The 19,490-nt window shown below is 38.2% G+C and overlaps 1 protein-coding gene across 3 annotated transcripts in view; it reads left to right on the top strand.

Annotated features, from left to right (window-relative positions):
• The window catches only part of TPK1 (thiamin pyrophosphokinase 1), a 411,439-nt gene that overhangs the window by 70,441 nt on the left and 321,508 nt on the right, over positions 1-19,490 (top strand). For all 3 annotated transcript variants that reach the window (XR_009209712.1, XM_032762053.2, XM_058427633.1), the window contains exon 2: positions 14,930-15,001. Coding sequence is in view for 2 of the 3 variants with exons in the window: in XM_032762053.2 (XP_032617944.1) it covers positions 14,930-15,001 (72 nt within the window). In the remaining variant the exon portion in view is untranslated. The remainder of the gene's footprint in view (positions 1-14,929; positions 15,002-19,490) is intronic.

The raw sequence follows: 19,490 nt of genomic DNA, 5'->3' as shown, positions 1-19,490 counted from the left end.
TATCCTCACTTCTTTTTAACAAAGCTTTTAAATGTAGTACAGACTTAGTATAAACATTTATCCGATCCAAAGGCAAATATAGAAAAAGTTAATTTTCCCTTTCTGCTTTTCATTTCTACTCTCCTAAGGTATGGTTTTGACATGTTACACCTTTTCTATATTCATTTCTAGTAACTATTGATGAAGAGAACTGTTGTATGTCGAGAAGTAATTTAAAAAGATGAATAACATTAGAAATTGGGATGGATATGGATATGAGTAAGTTCTTAAATATAACACTGTTTTATAAAATCTTCCCCTAAGCTTTGAAGAACAAATGTTTTCTGAGTTCCCTATAACTTATTTCAGCGGAGGAAAAACCCCTCCATGGTGTTTAGAGTGAGTTGCATCTCCTTTTGCTGTTTAGGGAATTAGTGGTTCTAAGTCCCTTTCTCTAGTCTCTTAAAAGTTTCCAATCTACGCAGACAAATCAGCATGAATTATTTAATAATTTTTGGGAAGAAAGGATGCTAGATAGTGTTGCACAAATTATTTGCTTTACTTGTAGTCTGAAACCCAATCTAGCATTTTAGTGATCCTTTATTATATTCTAGCCTAATGTTTAAGGATTGTTGGCCAACAACTTCTTAGGAGTGGGATACATTGCTTGCGAGGTTGCTTTCCTTTTCATCAGAAACTCTTCTGTTTTACTTATTTCACATATATATATATATATATATATAAAACTTGTTCACATATATAATATATATTTATATATTATATATAAATACATATTACATATATTTATATATTATATATTCACATATATAAAGATATATATTATGTTCAAGACCAGCCTGGACAACATACAGCAGTGGTCCCCAACCTTTTTGGTACCAGGGACCAGTTTCATGGAAGACAGTTTTTCCACGCACAAGGGGTGGGGTGGGTGAGGGATGGTTTGGGGATGAAACTGTTCCAGTTTGCATCATCAGGCATTAGATTCTTATAAGGATCACACAACCTAGGTCCCTTACGCACAGTTCACAATAGGGTTTGTGCTCCTATGAGAATCTCATTCCACTACTGATCTGACAGGAGGCAGAGCTCAGGTGGTAATACTTGCTCACCTACTGCTCACCTCCTGCTGCACAGCCAGTTCCTAACAGGCCACGAACCAGTACTGGTATTCCGCTGGGGAGTTGGGGACTCCTGACATAGAGACCTCATCTCTACAGAAACAACAACAACAAAAAAACTAACTTGATGTGGTAGTGTGTTCCTGTAGTCCCAGGTACTTGTCAGACAGGCAGGCAGAGGATCACTTGAGTCCAGGAGTTTGAAGCTACTGGTGAACCATGATTGCACCACTACCCTCTTGCCTGGGCAACAGAGTGAGACCTTGTCTCAAAAAAAAAGGCCAGGCACAGTGGCTCATGTAATCCCAGCACTTTGGGAGGCTGAGGCAGGCACATGACCTGAGGGTTGGGAGTTTGAGACCAGCCTGACCAACATGGAGAAACCCCATCTTTACTAAAAATACAAAAAGTAAAAAATAAAAAAAAGCTGGGCGTGGTGGCATATGCCTGTAATCCCAGCACTTTGGGAGGCCGAGGCAGGCCGATCATGAGTTCAGGAGATCGAGACCATCCTGGCTAACATGGTGAAACCCCATCTCTATTAAAAATACAAAACATTAGCCAGGCTTGGTGGCACGTGCCTATAATCCCAGCTACTCGGGAGGCTGAAGCAGGATAATCGCTTGAACCCACGAGGTGGAGGTTGCAGTGAGCCGACATTGCGCTGCTGCACTCCAGTCTGGGCAACAGACCGAGACTCTGTCTCAGAAAAAAATAAATAAATTTTTTTAAAAAGTACAAAATTAATAAGATACAAGAGTAAGATATGCAAAGTAGTGCTTCTTTTCACTGTTGTGTTCTAACATTTTCCCTTTTGATGGATAGTCTAAGGATGAAAAGATATATATGTAAAAATATACATATATATTAAAAAAATTTTTTTACACAAATGGTAATGTAACATCTGTTATTTGAACCCTGCTTTCCTACTTATTTTTGTCTTGGAGAATGTTCCATGTTTATTCCCATATTCCTATAGTTTAGGTAATATATAGCTATTTCACTATGTGGGACATCAATGGGCTTTTGTGTTCTTTCCATTCTTTATTAAAAAACAAAACCTTTGAATACTCTTTCTTAGCAGACTCTTTTTTATATATATACTTAGCAAAGTCTTTTATATATATATATATACTTAGCAAAGTCTTTTATATATATACTTAGCAAACTCTTTTATATATATACTTAGCAAACTCTTTTTTTATATATATATATACACACACACACTTTTTTATATATATATACACACTCTTTTATATATATATACGTATATACGTATATACACACACACACATACACACACACACACACACACACACACACACACACAATTATATAAGCTGGATGTGGTGGCTCACGCCTGATAGCACCATTTTGGGAGGCTGAGGCCGGTGGATCACTCAGGATTTTGGGACCATCCTGGCCAACGTGGCGAAACCCCATCTCTCCTAACTCGAGTCAAAGTATAACTCGAGTCAAAGTCCTCTTTAAGGAATATTAAAGAAAGAAAAGATCTACATACTATAATTGTTTATTCTTAGTATTGTTGATATGATTTGGCTTTGTGTCCCCACCCAAATCTCATCTTGAATTGTAATCTCATAATTCCCACATGCCATGGGAGAGACCTGCTGGGAGGTGACTGAATCATGGGGGTGTCTTTCCCCATGCTGTTCTCGTGATAGTGAGTTCTCACAAGATGTGATGGTTTTATAAGTGTCTGGCATTTCTCCTGGTGGCACTCATTCTCTCTCCTGCTGCTTTGTAAAGAGTTGCCTTCCGTCCTGATTGTAAGTTTCCTGAGCCCTCCCCAGCCGTGCAGAACTGTGAGTCAGTGAAACCTCTTTCCTTTATAAATTACCCAGTCTCAGGTATTTCTTCATAGCAGTGTGAGAATGGATGAATACAGTTATACATGTGAAGCCCACAAAGCTTTAAAGCCCAACTCTTCCCAAAATAATTCTCATCAAACCTAACCAAACCTAAGTAGAAAGGGTTTTCAAAGGGAGTATTTACTGCCACGTTGAACCTCTTTGGCCTTTCTTCTACTGCTTGCCATGAAGAGATTCTGTGCTTTTTGATATGGGTGGACATGGGTTGAGGTTGCAGGAGTAGCCTAAGGATAAAAGTTAGGCTTTCTGTTTGATTTAGAAGCGCATTCCAAACTTAGAGTCTGCCTTCAGGAAGTGTTTTGAACTGGCTTTTCAGGTGTAAAGACTATTGTGGGCCCTGCTGTCAACATGTCAAAACTGATGTGATGGCATATAATTTTTAGTACTTTATGATGAACCCTTAGGGTTATGGCATTACATGTACAGTTTGCTAGGCAGTGATTTTCTTGATTGACAGGAAACACAGTTTATTGTGCCCCATGTCTGCAGGGCAAGGACAGTTGATGGAGAAGCTTTGAACTCTGCCAGCAATCCAGAGGTGTCAGTGTGCCAAGATAAAGAACTCCATTCATTTGGTTATAGTTAGAATGTGTTTATTGGCAACAAGAATATGGCTAAGCTTTGTAAGGGTAAAGAAAGAAAACATTTCTTGCTATAGCCTTCTACTTTTATGTCAAGAAAGACTCAGAACTTTGTTAGGTTTCACTTGCACTTCCCCCCACTTCCTACAGAGCAGAAGCTTACTAGTTGTAAAATATAAAGTGTTCTTTTTCTCATGCATTTGTAACATATATAGATTCTTGTGAGAATTTATTGGGGCATTTTGTTTATAGTGGCATAGATTTTATAATAGGTTTAGTAAACTTGGACAGACCCATTACAGTTGCATTATGGGAGGTAATGCTCTTAGATGGAAATTGATTTAAACCATTCAGAATCTCTTTACACGTTCAACTTGAAAGGTTGGACGACAATAACTAGATATATGCTCAGGTTTGTAGGGCTCAAGGCATATTACATGGATTTCTTTCACTATGTAGGTAGTAAGCCTAAACATCTGTTTACCTCAAAAATACTTAATCTATTCTCAAAGAAAATATTTACAAACTTTGAAATTGTATAGTTGCACTTTTCAAACCATCTCCAGTTTCATTAGGTTGTTCTTGAGCTATCATGATCAAAACACGATTTAGCGATTTGAAGGGAAGACATTTGGCATTTGTAGCTGTTGCTGTTGTCCTTTCTAGTACCCTTCCTGGAACATTTTGTATCATATTGATTTAAGTGTAGTACTCAGGGCTTCAGGACCTAGAAAGGGCCATTGAGTTTTAGGAGGGAATAATTTCATTCTGCAAAGAATCCTTTTGGGCAAGCAACCAAGGGAAGAGTACCTATTCAAATTGGGGACAAGTCACTTGATTTTTAGAGAAAGTATATGGAATTGATTTATTGTAAATGGACATAAAGTCATTGCTGAAAGAGCCACTCAGCAGATACCTACTGAGTGCTTACTGTGTATGTGGCACAGTTTTAGGTAATGGATCCAGGAATTTATGTACTAGTGTGGGGAGACAGACATTAGAAAAAAGATTGAATGAACAAACTGGTGATAAATTTATTATAAAAAACAAATCAGGTTAAGAGTGAGTGCTAGTGTGGAGTCGAAGGTGTTTCTGTCTTACATATATTGCTCAGGGAAGTTCTATGATAACTAACATTTGAGCAGAGAGCCGAGGAATTAGCGTGAAGGTGAAAGTAAGGCATTAACCGAATATGTGGCTATCTACAGTAAGTCTAAAAGGTGGCATTGTGCTCTGTATGTTTTAGGAGCAGCAAGGAGGGCAGTGTGTCTGTTGCAGTGATGGGGGCTGTGGGGGAGGAGAGAGGGAGGTAGGAGATAAAGTAGGGAGAGAGAGAAGCCAGGTCATGTAGAGCTTTGTAGGCGATTTGTGAGGAATTTGACTTTTATTGTGAAAGGAAGCCAGTGGAGGTTTTTGAACAGGGAAATGACTTCCTCTGACTGTATTTTAACAAGATCCATCTGGCTGGTGTGTGGAGAATAGAGTATAAGAGAGGCAAGTGTAGAAGCAGAGAGGCCAATTAGGGGGCTGTTTTATACAGTCTAGAGATGAAAACTGTTCACGGGGAATAGAGTGTCGGTGGTAGATGTGGTACTGGGATGGGCAGCACTGTGGATGGAGCAGGTTTGCATGGAGAGAAGATTCAGGAATCTGATTTGGACTTGTTGAGTTTGAGATATCTGTTAGCTCTACAAGTGGAATTGTTGAATAGGCAGTTAGACATAGAGTTCTGGAATTTAGGGGGAAAGCCCTGGGTTGGTGTCATGCATATGGAAATCACCATTATAGATGGCATTTGAAGCCATGAGACTGAAGGGGGTTACTTAGGGAGTGGGTATAGATTGAGAAAAGGTCCAAAGATCTGCACCTGGGGCACTGGGCACTCTTACATATAGAAGCTAGAGATATTCACTATTTATTCAACAAGTTTTATTCAGTACTTTCTATGCAGATAAGGAATAAGCAGCAAACAAGACTGAGAAGGAGTGGGTCAGTCACATAGAAGGAGAACCAATAGAGAGTGTTTTCCTCAAGTCAAGGGATGGGGAGGGGGATTGCTTGCCTAAAGTGATTCTCTGCAGAATGAAATTACTGCCTCCTAAAACTCAATGGCTCTTTCTAGTTCCTGAAGCCCTGAGTACTACGCCTAAATCAATATGATACAAAATGTTCCAGGAAGGGTACTAGAAAGGACAACAGCAACAACAGCAAAAACCAGTTGTCTTGGCTTCAAATTGTTAAATCATGTTTTGATCATGATAGCTCAAGAACAATCTAATGAAACTGGAGATGGTTCACAAAGTGCAACCACACAACTCTCTCCCTACTTTATTTCCTGTCCCCCTCCTTTCTCCCACCCCTGCCCCCATCCCTGATCATTCAAGAAGAAAGATTCAAGGAGTGATCTACCCTGCTATGCTGCTGAGATGTGTTAGGCAAGAAGAGAACTGAGAATTAGTCATTGAGTTTTACAGAAGAGGTCACTGGTGACCCTGACGAGCATTATTTATGGGATATGGTAGGATGTACATCTCATTGAAGTAAGTTTTGTTGGAGACTGAAATAGAAGGATGAGGCGGAAGCCGAAGATGATGGAGGATACAGTGATTATATAATTTATTATCCAAGCCAGGACAATTTGCGAATGAATGGAAGGGGACACAGTTTGTTGTTATGCTGGTACAACTGGCATATACCATATGGTCACTCTTGGGAGAGGGCAAGAAAGATTTCTCAAGTACCTGTTTATTTCTACTCTTTGTTTACTTTCTCTGAAGCAATTTCTTATATGTGACTTACCAATTTTTTTAGTCCATTGGTAATTCAATTATTTTAATAGACTTTGGTATGGAATATTTGTTCAGAGCCTTTTAATAGTTCTGCTTTGTCCACATGCAATTTATTTCCTCAAAGAACGAATTGACTTGACGGTTTTGATTTCCCTATGCACACTTGAAAAAAATCCTGTGCTTAAATATAGAAGTTTGTGCAATATGAATATGAAACTCAGTACTCTAGAGTTTTCATGGTTTAATTGAAATACTTTTTAGGGATGAGATATTCATAATAATAGTGTTTGGTCCTTTGGCAAAATAACTATATAATGACTGGCATGTGCTTTGGCTAATATTCATTTTATCTGAGTTTCAGTAATTTTTTAAACAGAACATAAAAACGCTTGATAACTCACCATTAATTTTTTTCTATTGTAAATTGTGTTTTATTGTAACATAATTTCATTTACAATACTGGGCTTCAGTTTTTTTCCTAAATAAATCTCATACCATATCAATTTTCAAAGGAGAGTTCATTTATGTTTATGAAAATCTACAAATATCGTTGGCTATTTATATATATAATTTTCAGAGAACAGCAATGAAAAAGAGTGACATACAGATGAAATTAATAGTGTTTTAAAGTAACATTGCTGGTTATGAGGGCTTTCCACTGTCATTAGCTAATAGCATAAGATACCACACCAGTGGTTCTTAACTTTGGTGACCTGTTAGACTCTTACGGTGCTTGTAAAAGATCATGATGCATAGGCCCTACTACAGGCATGTTGAATAAGGATCTCTTGGGGGAGGAGTTGGCTTGCTTGCTTGCTTATTTATTCATTTATTTAGAGAGAGGGTGTCACTCTGTAGCTCAGGCTGGGATGCAGTGGCATGATCATAGCTCACTGTAACCTTTAACTCCTGGGCTCAAGCAGTTCTCCCACCTCAGCCTCCAGAGTAGCTAGGACTACAGACATGTGCCACTGTGCCAAGCTAATTTTTTAAACTTTTATTTTTATAGAGACAGGGTCTTGCTGTGTTGCCCAGTCTGGTCCTCAACTCCTGTCCTCAAGCAATCCTTCTACCTTGGCCACCCACAGTGCTGGGATTATAGCCAGTGCTAGCTGGCACTAAAAAAATCTGTGATTACAGAGAGGCTGAGACCTACTACTCTATATACTGAAGGATAAATTTATCATTTATGATAATTGATGTAAATCTGAAGTTCAGATGTGTTTATAATTTCCCTTCCTCCCTCCATGCCTTTCTTCAGACCTTAGTTCTTGTCAGAGCTAGTTAGAGTCTACTTCAAGCTTGTTAAGACTTCCTAATTCTAGGAGGAAGAAGTGATCAGTTCAGCATTTACTTGTATGCTTTTGCATGCTTGTGCAGAATTTGTATTATCTTTAATATGTGTTAAAGAATATCTTTAAGTCACTTACCCATTTTATGAAGATTATGCAAAACTGAATAATCTGTAGTTTTACTTTCCTGGGCACAGGTAAACTGCAGGTCATCCTGATATGCTGGAGAAGAGGGTGAGGTGCTGCTGACACCTCTTTGTGGTGCAGCTCTCACTTTTCCTTAGCATGTCTCACGGCAGATAACCTGTGACCATCTACTATAAGGACAAGTGAGGTCCTTGTGCTCGTCTGCATACTAAATATCATCTTAATTTCTTTTTAATTGAAAAATACGTCAACCTTTCACTCCTGAGTTGCATGACTGCGTTTTCGAGATCATTGATTTAGAGATGTGACTGTGGTCTCTCTCATAGAATTCAAATAGTTTTCCTTCTCAGAGTCGGAAATAAAAAGAAATTGGTTTTCTCGAGATTTTCTCTTCTGTTCTTGTTTTACTTCTTAATTAAAAGAAAATCTGGATGTCATTTAGTTTTCCAAAGATGGAATAGAATTATCTTTGCCTTCTGGCGTAGTGGGTTTCTTTTTGCCTTTTTTCCTGAAGTCCAAACATGCTTTTGGGCTTTCATCGTAAGGGTTGACAGTTTTGTCCCATGGAGTAATCACTGAATGAATACCTGATGGAATAGTTGTTCGGTTCTGTTTTTGCTTGCCTCAGAGCTTTTTAAAAAAATTAACAGACTGAAAAAAATAACTTAAGATTTACAGAAAAGGTTGAGAAGATAGTAGAGAGAATTGTTCTACAAGCCCCATGAGCAGCTTCCCCTATATTAACATTGGACATTAGTATGGTACATTTGTTATAATTAATGAACCAATATTGATACATTATTATCAGTTTATTATTCCATAGTTTATTCAGATTTCCTTAGTTTTTGCCCAACGTCCTTTTACTATCCAGGCATCGCCTCCAGGATACCACATTACGTTTAGTTGTCAGGTCCCCTTGGCTCCTCTGACTGTGGCAGTTTTTCAGACTTTCTTTGTTTTTGCTGATCTTGGCAGTTTTGAGTAATATTGGTAAGGTGTATTGTAGGACGCTCCTCTGTTGGAATTTATCTTATAGTTTTCTCCTGATTAGACTAGGGTTATAGACTTGGGGGAGAACCCGGAGACAGAGTGCCATTTTAATCACATCATATTAAAGGTACATACTATAAACATGATTTGTGACTATTGATGTTGACCTTGATCACCATCCTGAAGTGTAGTGTTTATTATATTTCTCTACTGTAAAGGTTTCTCCCCCTTTTCATAATCCTCTTTGGAAGGAAGTTACTATGTGCAGCCCACTCTGCTGTGTATAGCCTATAGCTATGTTCTTTCTCCTTTAGGATGGAGGATTGTATAATTTATTTGGCATTCTTCTGCCTGGGAGATTTGTCTCTTGTTACCTATGTATTAATTAATCCATATGGACTCATGGATATTTATTTCATACTCTGGGTTGTAATCCAGTGCTACTTTATTTTTTGCTCAAATTGTTAAGTTTTGGCCATTGGGACCTCTTTCAGTTGACCGTTGTGCCCCATTTGACCTACTCTCATCTCTGTGGGTATTTTTGTTTGTTTGTTTGGGGGATCATGTTCTTTCCTTCTTTCTTGGAACTACCTGGTGCTCCAAGCTCATCTTGAATTGTTCCTTAATAATAGAATCAGCCATTTTTCTAAAGAGGCAGGATTTTGTTGTTGTGATTACAGAAGACGGAGAACTACATACAGTAAAGACAGATGGGATGCCCTTCCCCCTTTCTTAAAATCTGAACTTGTTATGTTTAGTTTTTTACCTTCAAAGGGCCTCTTCCCTTTTTAGCCCAAGGCTGATGATTTGACCTCATTTTTATTTTCATGTTATAAACTTGGACTTTTGTACTTAACTCAGGATTTTCATGCAGTTTGGAGCATTTTGGTTTCAGTACATCCATGATAAGGGATTTTTCATCTTCTGTAATTGAAGCGCATTCGAGAAAGCAATTCAGGGACTTTTGCCTTAACATTTGAAGGATTAAGACTAGTCTGTCTTTCTTTGTTCTTTTAAATGGAGTGCATCATACATTTTTATAAATAATGAAAAGGTTCTTTCACCATCACATTTGAAATCCTGCTGTCTGTGCCTACATTTGTCTTTGAGATTGCCTTAGGACACCTGATTTAAAAAATTTATAATTTTTATAACATAATGAAGAAGTTCTTTCTAGTTTTTTTCTTAAATCTTTTTGCATATCCCAGGAACAGAATCAATGTGACAGCTGGAGAACTACTTGAAATCAGACTATTGATTTTTCTTACTTCCTTGGTTCCCAGAGTTTTCTGAATTTTGGGGCATTTAGAACCAGAGGCATTGTCCCATAATTCAGTATCTGAGAGTGATATGGAGATATATTGTGGTGGAATGTTTGGCTGAGAAACACCCATACGCTATTTAGGAATCATGGTGGTTCTGTATGCTACTTTTTCTGCAACCCGCTGTGGATTAGTAATCAGGAAGGCTTTGAGCGTAAAGTAAATGCCATACTGACTTCCACGGGAGAGAGACAAGATTAGAAAAGGAAAGACTATCAGATCTCATTAGAAAACTAAACTAGATTAGAAAAGAATGTCAGATCCCATTACCTAAATAACTTTATATACAGAAACAGCCTACCATAAATGTTACGTATAGAAATAGCTGAAGTAGTTAATTCTTTTTTATTAATAACATCATTAGTAAAGCCTAACTGTACTATACATTTTATACTGCTTCATTCTTTTCAAAAATGAAATGCCTTCACGGATATTACCTTAATGAAAGTATTGGTCTAGAGGAGCAGTAATGTGGATAATAGTGCTTTCCTCTCTTATCAGATGGCTCTGTGAGGCAAAAATACCAAGTTCATATATCAAATAATCAGTAACAGCAGTTTCAATCACTCATGTAAACTTACAGTCAGTATTGTTGAATGCCTCTTTTGGCAGTGTAGACTTTGCTACAGAGAAAAGGACCATTGGGTTATCCAAATTATTAGCTCCTTGCTGTTGAAATCTTATTGAGCATTTACCATAAACCAGACTCTGAATCTCTTAAACTGATGCTCCATCCAGGTGGAATGAATGAATGAGCTAATGTCCTGCATTTTGATGCTTGTCTACTCTTCTTTAGAGTCATCTCAAATTCTTGTCTGGGTCATCTTTACCTTAACACGATCTGGACCGTGATCACTGCATTCATTACAATTAGGTTTTTTTTCTCTAGAATATAGAAACCCAAAATAACAGCGACTTGTACAGCATAGAAGTATGTTTTATTTTTTTTTTTCGTTTTTGCATCCCCAAAACCTAGTTCAGGGCTTGACACATATTACTTGAAATAATAAATGCATTACCTTGCCCAATTAAACTTCACTGCCCCCACTGAGACGATAGATTTTAGCCTATGAAACAAGCACCATCTGGGTTTGGGAAGCTGGTATGGTGATAACAAAGCAGGATTTCTTAAAGCTTAGTCCGTGGACCACCTGTGGTAGAATAACTTGCTTGTAAAATGTAGATTGCCATGCCTCATGCCAAGGGATATAATTTGAAAGGTGTAGGATAGGGTCCAGAAATTTTCATGTCTTATAAATTCCTCTGAGTGATCCGAGAACCACTGGGAAGGAAAGGAAAGGAGAGGAAGAAACTGATTTGCAGTCTCACAACCTGTTAATAAATTCTCATAAAGTAGTGGCAGGGGCTCTATTTCCAGTCCTGGCTCCTGAACTCATGGTAGGACCTATTGCTTCTAGGAGTGCTCTCCAGAATTAAGGCCAAGATTAGGAAACGACTTAGAAGTTTATTTTTCACTCATGTGAGATAAGCTTTGAGGCAGGTAGCGAAGTGCTGGAATGGAGGAAGATTCATGAAGTCATCAGCAACCCAGGCTTCTTTACTCTGATGCCCTTGTTCTTATGATCCAAGGTGGCTGCTAGAATTTCATTCAATGAATTTATCAATTCTTACTTCCAGATGGCAGGAAGGAGGAAGGAAAGGAGTAGAAGATAAATCCCCCTTTATTTTAAGGAGACTTTCCAGATATAACAAAGAAAGCTATATACATCTCTTTGGCCAGAACTTAGCCTCGTGACCACATTTTGCCACAAGGTTATTTTTTTCTTACCTGGCCCAGTAAAATGAACAAAAATCCCCTCAGGATCCTCTTACTAAAGAAGAGGCTGTTACTGGTCTTCACCATAATCATTAACTCTAAAGCTGCCCAAATAAACATCCTGGATTCTGTTGACCTCTTGGCAAGTGATTTTGCCAATTGTCAAAACCAGCTATCATCACCATCCTGTTTACGCCTACTCTTAAGTCTCCTCCTCATAATCAGTGGGAAAAGTGCTAAAATTATAGACAGATATGATTTCATATTACCTTTTAGTTAATTCCAATTATATTTCTATTTTTAAAATTATGGATTGTCATGTCCTGTAATCTGTTTTTTACACAGTTGTTTTAAAAATGTACCATATTCCACTCTAATTCTCCCCTCTTACGTTATTTTACCTTGTTTTAAATAGTTGTAGGTGCAGGCTGGGCATGGCGGCTCACACCTGTAATCCCAGCACTATATGGGAGGCCGAGGTGGGTGGATCACCTGAGGTCAGGAGTTCAAGACCAGCCTGGCCAACATGGTGAAACCCTGCCTCTACTAAAAAATACAAAAATTAGCCAGGCGTGGTGGTGGGCACCTGTAATCCTAGCTACTTGGGAAGCTGAGGCAGGAGAATCACTTGAACCTGGGAGGCAGAGGTTGCAGTGAGCCAAGATGGTGCTGCTGTACTCCAGCCTGAGCAACAGAGCAAGACTCCATCTCTAAAAATTAATAAATAGGGACAGTTGCAGTGGCTCACACCTGCAATCCCAGCACTTTGGGTGGTGGAGGATTGCTTGATGCTAGGAGTTGGAAACTGCTTCTTAACAAAAAATAAAAATACTAGCTGGGCATGGTGGTGTGCATCTGTAGTCCCAGCTACTCAGGAGGCTGAGGCGGGAGTATCACCTGTGCCGAGGAGTTTGAGGCTGCAGTGAGCTATGATCGTACCACTGTGCTCTGGCCTGGGTGGCAGAGTGAGACCCTATCTCTTAAAAAAAAAAAAAAAGACAACCTCAGTTTTGAGGCACATGATGCACCTTCATGTGCCTCAATCTCAGTCCCTTTTTTTTCAGTAGGAGATACACATTACAGGTGGGGGTGGGGGTGGGGGACATGCCATTTCTCTTAACTGCTGTTCAGAGCAGTGCCTGAACAAGGTGTGCTCTGAAAATACCTGTTGAAAGAACAAATGCACAATTTCCCTTCCTCTTACTTCCCTCCCCTATTTAGGATATAAGATTGTTTCTATATTTAAAATATTTTATCTGGACTTTGTTGCATTATTTTTTCCATTTCTCACAGTTAACTTTTTATATTTTAAGGAAAGGTGACTATTCTTCCTTCTTAATCAACTCCTGACTGTTCACTAATTCCTTGGTCACTTCACTGTCTTGAGTCTCCCTCTATGAATTTTCGGATTTTCTTTGAGATCTCCCTCCCCTCGGCCTCTTGTTCAATCTCCTTGACATTTCTGTAGCTTGCTGTGTTAGCGACTGCATGTTCTTGGAAATACCTTCTTATCCTTCTGCCTTTATGGGTTTTCCTTCTGTATTTTCTCTGTTGACCTCCTTCAGCTCTGTTACGGTGAGGAAAACACAATGTCTTTGCTTTCATCTTTATTCTTTTCTCTCTTTGCCCTCCCCTGCTTTGTGCAGTATCTCAGTGGATTGCCTACTCTTTTACCTTCAACTATGATCTCTATATGGATTCCAAATTATATAAATTGTGTGTACTACTCATTACTGCATCACTCTTTTGTAGAGGAATTTAAGTTGAGGCATCAACTTAAATTCCTGTGTTATCTTAAACATTATGTTTAAGATAATAAAATTACTGATGTTAGTATTAATGTCCTGTGATCACATCATTAGGGCATTGCTTCTGAAACTGTTCATTGGAGTAACCCTAATGGATAAGGAGAGCAGCTTCTTGTGGGCTGTTTCTCTTGTCTAGAAAGCCCCTTCCTTTATTCTTTGCACCTTCTTTCTCTTTGTAAGATCAAGTTCAAAAATCTACATTTCACAAAAATTTCTGGGATGACACCAGACTTTATTGGCTTCCTAGCCTTTGAACTCCCACTATACTCATTTATCTATTTATCTGGCACTCCTCTTGTGCTTCCGTTATATTGTATTTTGAATAAATCATCTTTATTGTAAGTGTCTCATCTCACAGCTTGTAATCTTATCCCTTTTTGTACTCCCAGTGCCTGGTATACAATTGGCACTTAATAATATTTGCTATGGATGATGGCATACCCTTTTTATTTACTTATTGTGTTCCATTTCTAACAGTGAGATTGCTTAAAAAACAATTTTTCTTAAACGTTTAATATTTCACAAATGAAATGGAGGGCGCTTGGGCTGAACTGAATGACAGATTTTCAATACCTGATTGTACTTTGCTTTGCACTATTTTAAGTACATTATAAAAGGTGTGGAATGAATGTCTTAAAAGTAACTTTTCTTCATCTTTGTCTTTGGAATGTCATTTTAAACCTGGAATAAGAGAACCATGAGAAGACCTAGTAGGGTTTGTGAAAGCACACAGGGTTTTGCTTTGGAAAGTTCAGGATAGGGTAAGGGTGGAAGGAAAGAAAGAGAGAAAAAGAATATGAATGAATGTGAAAATATACACCCACTAGACCCATACCATTTGATAAATAAGGTCAGGATGATATAAAACTAGCCAGGTAGAAGGATAGGTGTGTCAAAGTACTGTATATATTGGAAGGATGAGAATTCATATCAAGAACATTTGTGCTCCTCACCCCCTACAAAAAGTTTACCCAGTTGTTTCTGTGATACATTGCTCAACAATATAGTAATGTGACAGATATACTAAGTAAAACAGGACCTGTTAATGTATGATGCCTTTTAAAATTAAGGTATGGGGAATTCACTGTGATTGAACTTTAGTTCTGTGTATACTGAAAATCTGTACTAGTAGGGTATGATTTTAGACTCATATAAGGGGAACAAAAGACTCAGTTCACTTATCTATTTTATTTTGCTTTCTTTTTTTCTCTAGGGAATTTGAAGTACTGCCTTGTAATTCTTAATCAGCCTTTGGACAACTATTTTCGTCATCTTTGGAACAAAGGTAATCTTAATTAGCATTTCTATTTCTTTGCTTTCTTACTTTATTTGGGACTGACCAACATGACTATTAAGTACCCTGAAACCTGACTAAAAAGTGGAATTCATAATAAGGTGATTCAATTATTAATGATTAGAATAACTTATTACCACTTCTCTGTTAAACTGTTTAAATGTGATTTCCAAAGCATGGACCCCGAAGGACGGAATACCGTACCGTATTTCAGAACTACAGTGTGGATATTAAGCCTGAATCCTCAACAAGTATTTGTTCAAGTGTAAATTATTTTTGGCACCAGTGATAGCAGAAAAGCATCCACATGCCTCATTTGTTGCAGCATCCAATAAGATATCTGCAGGGTGATCAGATTTGCAAAATCAAAAAAGAAAATGATGCTAGTACGTAAGAACCTCTTGGGGTGCTAAAAATACAGTTAAAGATGGGATAGTGTCACAGAATTGATACTATTGGAAGGTTTTGTGTAAGAAACAGTCTTCATTAACTGTTTGTTTATATTATTCTTTAACTTTTATAGGATTATCTCTAGGTTGGAAAATAATGTTCAATATCATTTGCTGTTTTGAATCTCTGTTCTTATCCCATGAAACCATGAGTTTTTTTGTTTTTCTTTTTCCCCAAGGAGCATTTTTGTTGAGTTGTCAGTGGAAGTTTTAGGCCAAGGTAGATAGGCAGAAGAACTTGATTCTTGATGCCTTGATGCATATTTTTGCAATTCCTGATTCCCTCTTATCATCGTAGAACTCTTTAGTATTCTTAACATTATGTTTATGTTTCTTAGAATGCAAACCTCATATGTGAATAAGCTCACATCTGTAGTTGAGATAGTTGTGATACTAGAGGGAATAAGTTATCACAAGTGATTTTTGTGTAAAGAACTTTTTTTGTCTAATATAATTATAGTGAAAACTCTTGGTATTCTAAATTGAACTATGTTTAAGTTAGTGAACTTAAAATTTCACATTACAATTGTACTAACATTTCTCTCAAAGCATAAAAATTATTTAACCATTAACTTTTCTTTCTTAGCACCCCACTAATCAGGTAGTTACATGAATGGCTGTAATGTCTTTTGTCACTGTGTCTCTAGTGCCTAGTGCAGTATCTGTCACATAATTGCTATTAATGACAATCAATGAAAGAATGAATTTGGTATGGCTTACATTGCTAGAAAATACTAAAATGGTTAGGTATATCCTTTCTAATTGAATTTATTATATCACATTTTATATTGTTTGGGGAGAGTGTGAGTGACTGTTTTATTGCAAACATTAGAAATAGGGAGAATAACCATTGATGCAAACCGTTGGAGACCTTGAATATTCAAAGCTACATCTAAAGAAGTCTGTTATGTTTGGGGGAGTTGAGGGTCTTAATTTTGCACATATTGTGAATGATGTAGATTTTTGAGCCGACCGAAGTTCCTCATTTCATTAGTTTTTCTATAAGGATCAGTCTGTACATGAAAAAAAACTAAAGGTATCTGAAGTATCAGGTATACTGAAATGGCCAGTTAATTCTCATTTCCAAAATAATTTGTCTTTTTTAGGTTATTGAGATGTTAAGTTCTTTCACGTATATACTAGGATAATCCTTGGTGTTCTGGAGCCTTTAACTATTGTAAGAAGCAGGCCTATTGATAAATACTAAAGAGTAGGTTTTTTGTGATTCTCTTAACAGAAGCTGTGCTTTTTATGTTTGTAGTGTCCCCTTTTGTGTTTCTTTTCTTCCAAGTAAAGGAAACAAAATAGGGAAGTACTGAGCTTGAGTTGTTAATCTTAACATAGGAAAGGCTTAGGAAAATGGATAGGGCAGCATTGAGAGTTTGGGAGAGGAGACAGTATTATGGGTTGGGGTATTAGCAAGTATGAAGTGGCTTGGGGGTGCTGTCCCCATTACCTTTTAACCCATGTGCTCAACATTTTCTGTAACTTCTGTTCTATGATACAAAGATTTGTGAAGAGCTGAAATCAAGGGATGAAGACCGGACTGTTAAAATGGTTGCAAGCTTCAAAATGCAGAGAAATCTGAAGAGTGTTGCATAGTATATAAGACTCCTGCATAAAACTGGCAGTTTCACTTTATGCCAAGGACTTCTGTTAAGTAGATGTTTCCTGAGATTCATTTCAGGGAAAAGACTACGTTGAAAGTTTATCTTAAAGTTTCTTCCTGCAATGGTTAGGTGATATTTTTACCAGCAGCGAATCCGTACGGGTCTGCAGCAACCCCATCCTTGCCTGCTCAGGGATATAATTCAGCTGAGGGCAGAAGTAGGTTTAAGGTAAAGGGAGAGACTGAGGCAAGTTTTAGAGCCGGAGTGAGAGTTTATTAAAAAGTTTTAGAGCAGGAGCGAAAGGAAGCAAAGTACACCTGGAAGAGGGCCAAGCGGGTGACTTGAGAGATCTGAGTGCCCTGTTTGGACCTTGATTTGGGGTTTTATACATGGCCGTAGTTTGGGGTTTGTGTTTCTTCTCCCCTGATTCTTCCTTTAGGGTGGGCTGTCTGCATGCATAGTAGGCCAGTGGCCCAGTGGCCAGCCAGCACTTGGGAGGGGCCACATGCTCAGTGTGTTTCCTAAAGTTGTGTGCATGCTCATGTGAGCCTTTTTTCCCTTACCAGTCAAGTATTCCTAGAGGAAGATCATATACCAGTTAAACTCCACCATCTTGCCTCTTGCAGTGTGCGTGCTGAGCCTCCTCGCCCAACTCCAGAGACCTTATAAGGAAGCAGCTGATCACCAGCTCCAGGTGTTTGCTATCTATTGGGAGGTTGCCTTTCCCTGGTGCTGTCTGCCACTAATTATTTTAGAGAAACAGTTTAACAGTTGCCTGACCATCACCTATGGTCCCCTGACATTTCTGGGGAGGGAACTTCTCCTGCTGTGCTCATGTCTGCCTAACTACCTACTCTAACAATATGAGTTATGAGATTTAGCTTAGATGCCTAAGGAGGGAGTTCAAGAGAGATTAAAATTATGGAGGTTTTAATGTATTTTCTCTTTTATATATCATGAAGTTTAGTGATTTTCTTGGTTAGAAGTCTTGGAGCATATCTCTCTACCTGTTCCAGCATTTTCTACGTTTGGTTTGATGACAAAGTAAGCACTTAGGTAGGTAGATGGGTAAATAGAAAGATGGGTAGATTGAAGTAGAGTTAATATCTAACTTTTCTGTAATATCAGAGGTTATTGGTATTTGTGACTTGCTATTGGTCTTAGATTTACTAACTTTTTTTTTTTTTTTTGAGATGGAGTCTTGCTCTGTCGCCCAGGCTGGAGTACAGTGGCACGATCTCGGCTCACTGCAACCTCTGCCTCCCGGATTCAAGCGATTCTCCTGCCTCAGCCTCCTGAGTAGCTGAGATTACAGGCACACGCCACCACACCCGGCTAATTTTTGTATTTTTTAGTAGAGATGGGGTTTCACCATGTTGGTCAGGCTGGTCTTGAACTCCTGACCTCGTGATCTGCCTGCCTCGGCCTCCCAAAGTGCTGGGATTATAGGCTTGAGCCACCGTGCCCAGCTACTAACATGTTTTTAAAAATACTTTGAGTCAGGCTTTATTTCAGGACATGTCTTTCTCTTCCTGAAATATGTGATAAGTGCAAAAGTAGGGATATGTATGTTAGAAGGGCTCTGCCTATTTCTTGTAGGTTAGTTATTCTTGACTGGGGTCACGGTGCTGACAGCGTTCTCAGAGTTAGTAGTGGAGATCTCTGTGCTACAAAACATCATGAAAAACAGACATACTGGAATAAGGTTATATTGAGTGACTGTGTATGAGGTTTCTAGGAGTTCAGCTTAACACATATCCTCATTGTTAGCATGTTTTCACAGCCTTTCTCCACTTTTTCCACATGATTTACAGGACAGTGGTGATCATGTTAATTAGATTATGGCTAGATGATCAGATTCTTTTACTGTCATCCTTAAGATCACCTCAGGGTATGGGCAACATACTTATTTTCATTGACACTGAAGTCATAAAATATTTGGCATATCAGGCAGGTCTTACAGATTAAAAAGAGGCACAAGTAACATTCGTGAATTAAAGTATAAGCAAGGCCTTTGGTTTTATAGCATTAGTTATGTTCCATTTATTATTGACTGACACTAGTTGAGGCCCTTTTGTGTCAGGCATTGGGCTGGTTGCTAGAGACATGATAGTGGCTAGAATTGAGAGTTGGAGTCTGTTAAGTGCAGCCTATTCCTGTGACGGCATGTCCAAAGCTCTGTCTGCCCAAGCCACAAGTGCTTAGAATGAACTAGCCATGCCCCTGCTTCTTAAGAATTGATATTTTTGTAATAGTTGGTTAATTGACTCTACTTCGTTCATTTCCATTTGCTTTTCTTTAAAACGAAAACACTCTACCTAAATAATTTTTAATAGACTAAATAGACTTGCCATAGTAATTATGCTAATCTTGTGCTAGTGTTAGTATTGGCATTAGATTTGTTTTAAATGAGGTAGAAAT

This window comes from Hylobates moloch, unplaced genomic scaffold, assembly GCF_009828535.3.
Source record: "Hylobates moloch isolate HMO894 unplaced genomic scaffold, HMol_V3 SCAFFOLD_1, whole genome shotgun sequence".
NCBI classification, from domain to species: domain Eukaryota; kingdom Metazoa; phylum Chordata; class Mammalia; order Primates; family Hylobatidae; genus Hylobates; species Hylobates moloch.
This window is presented reverse-complemented; position numbering and strand designations above follow the sequence as displayed.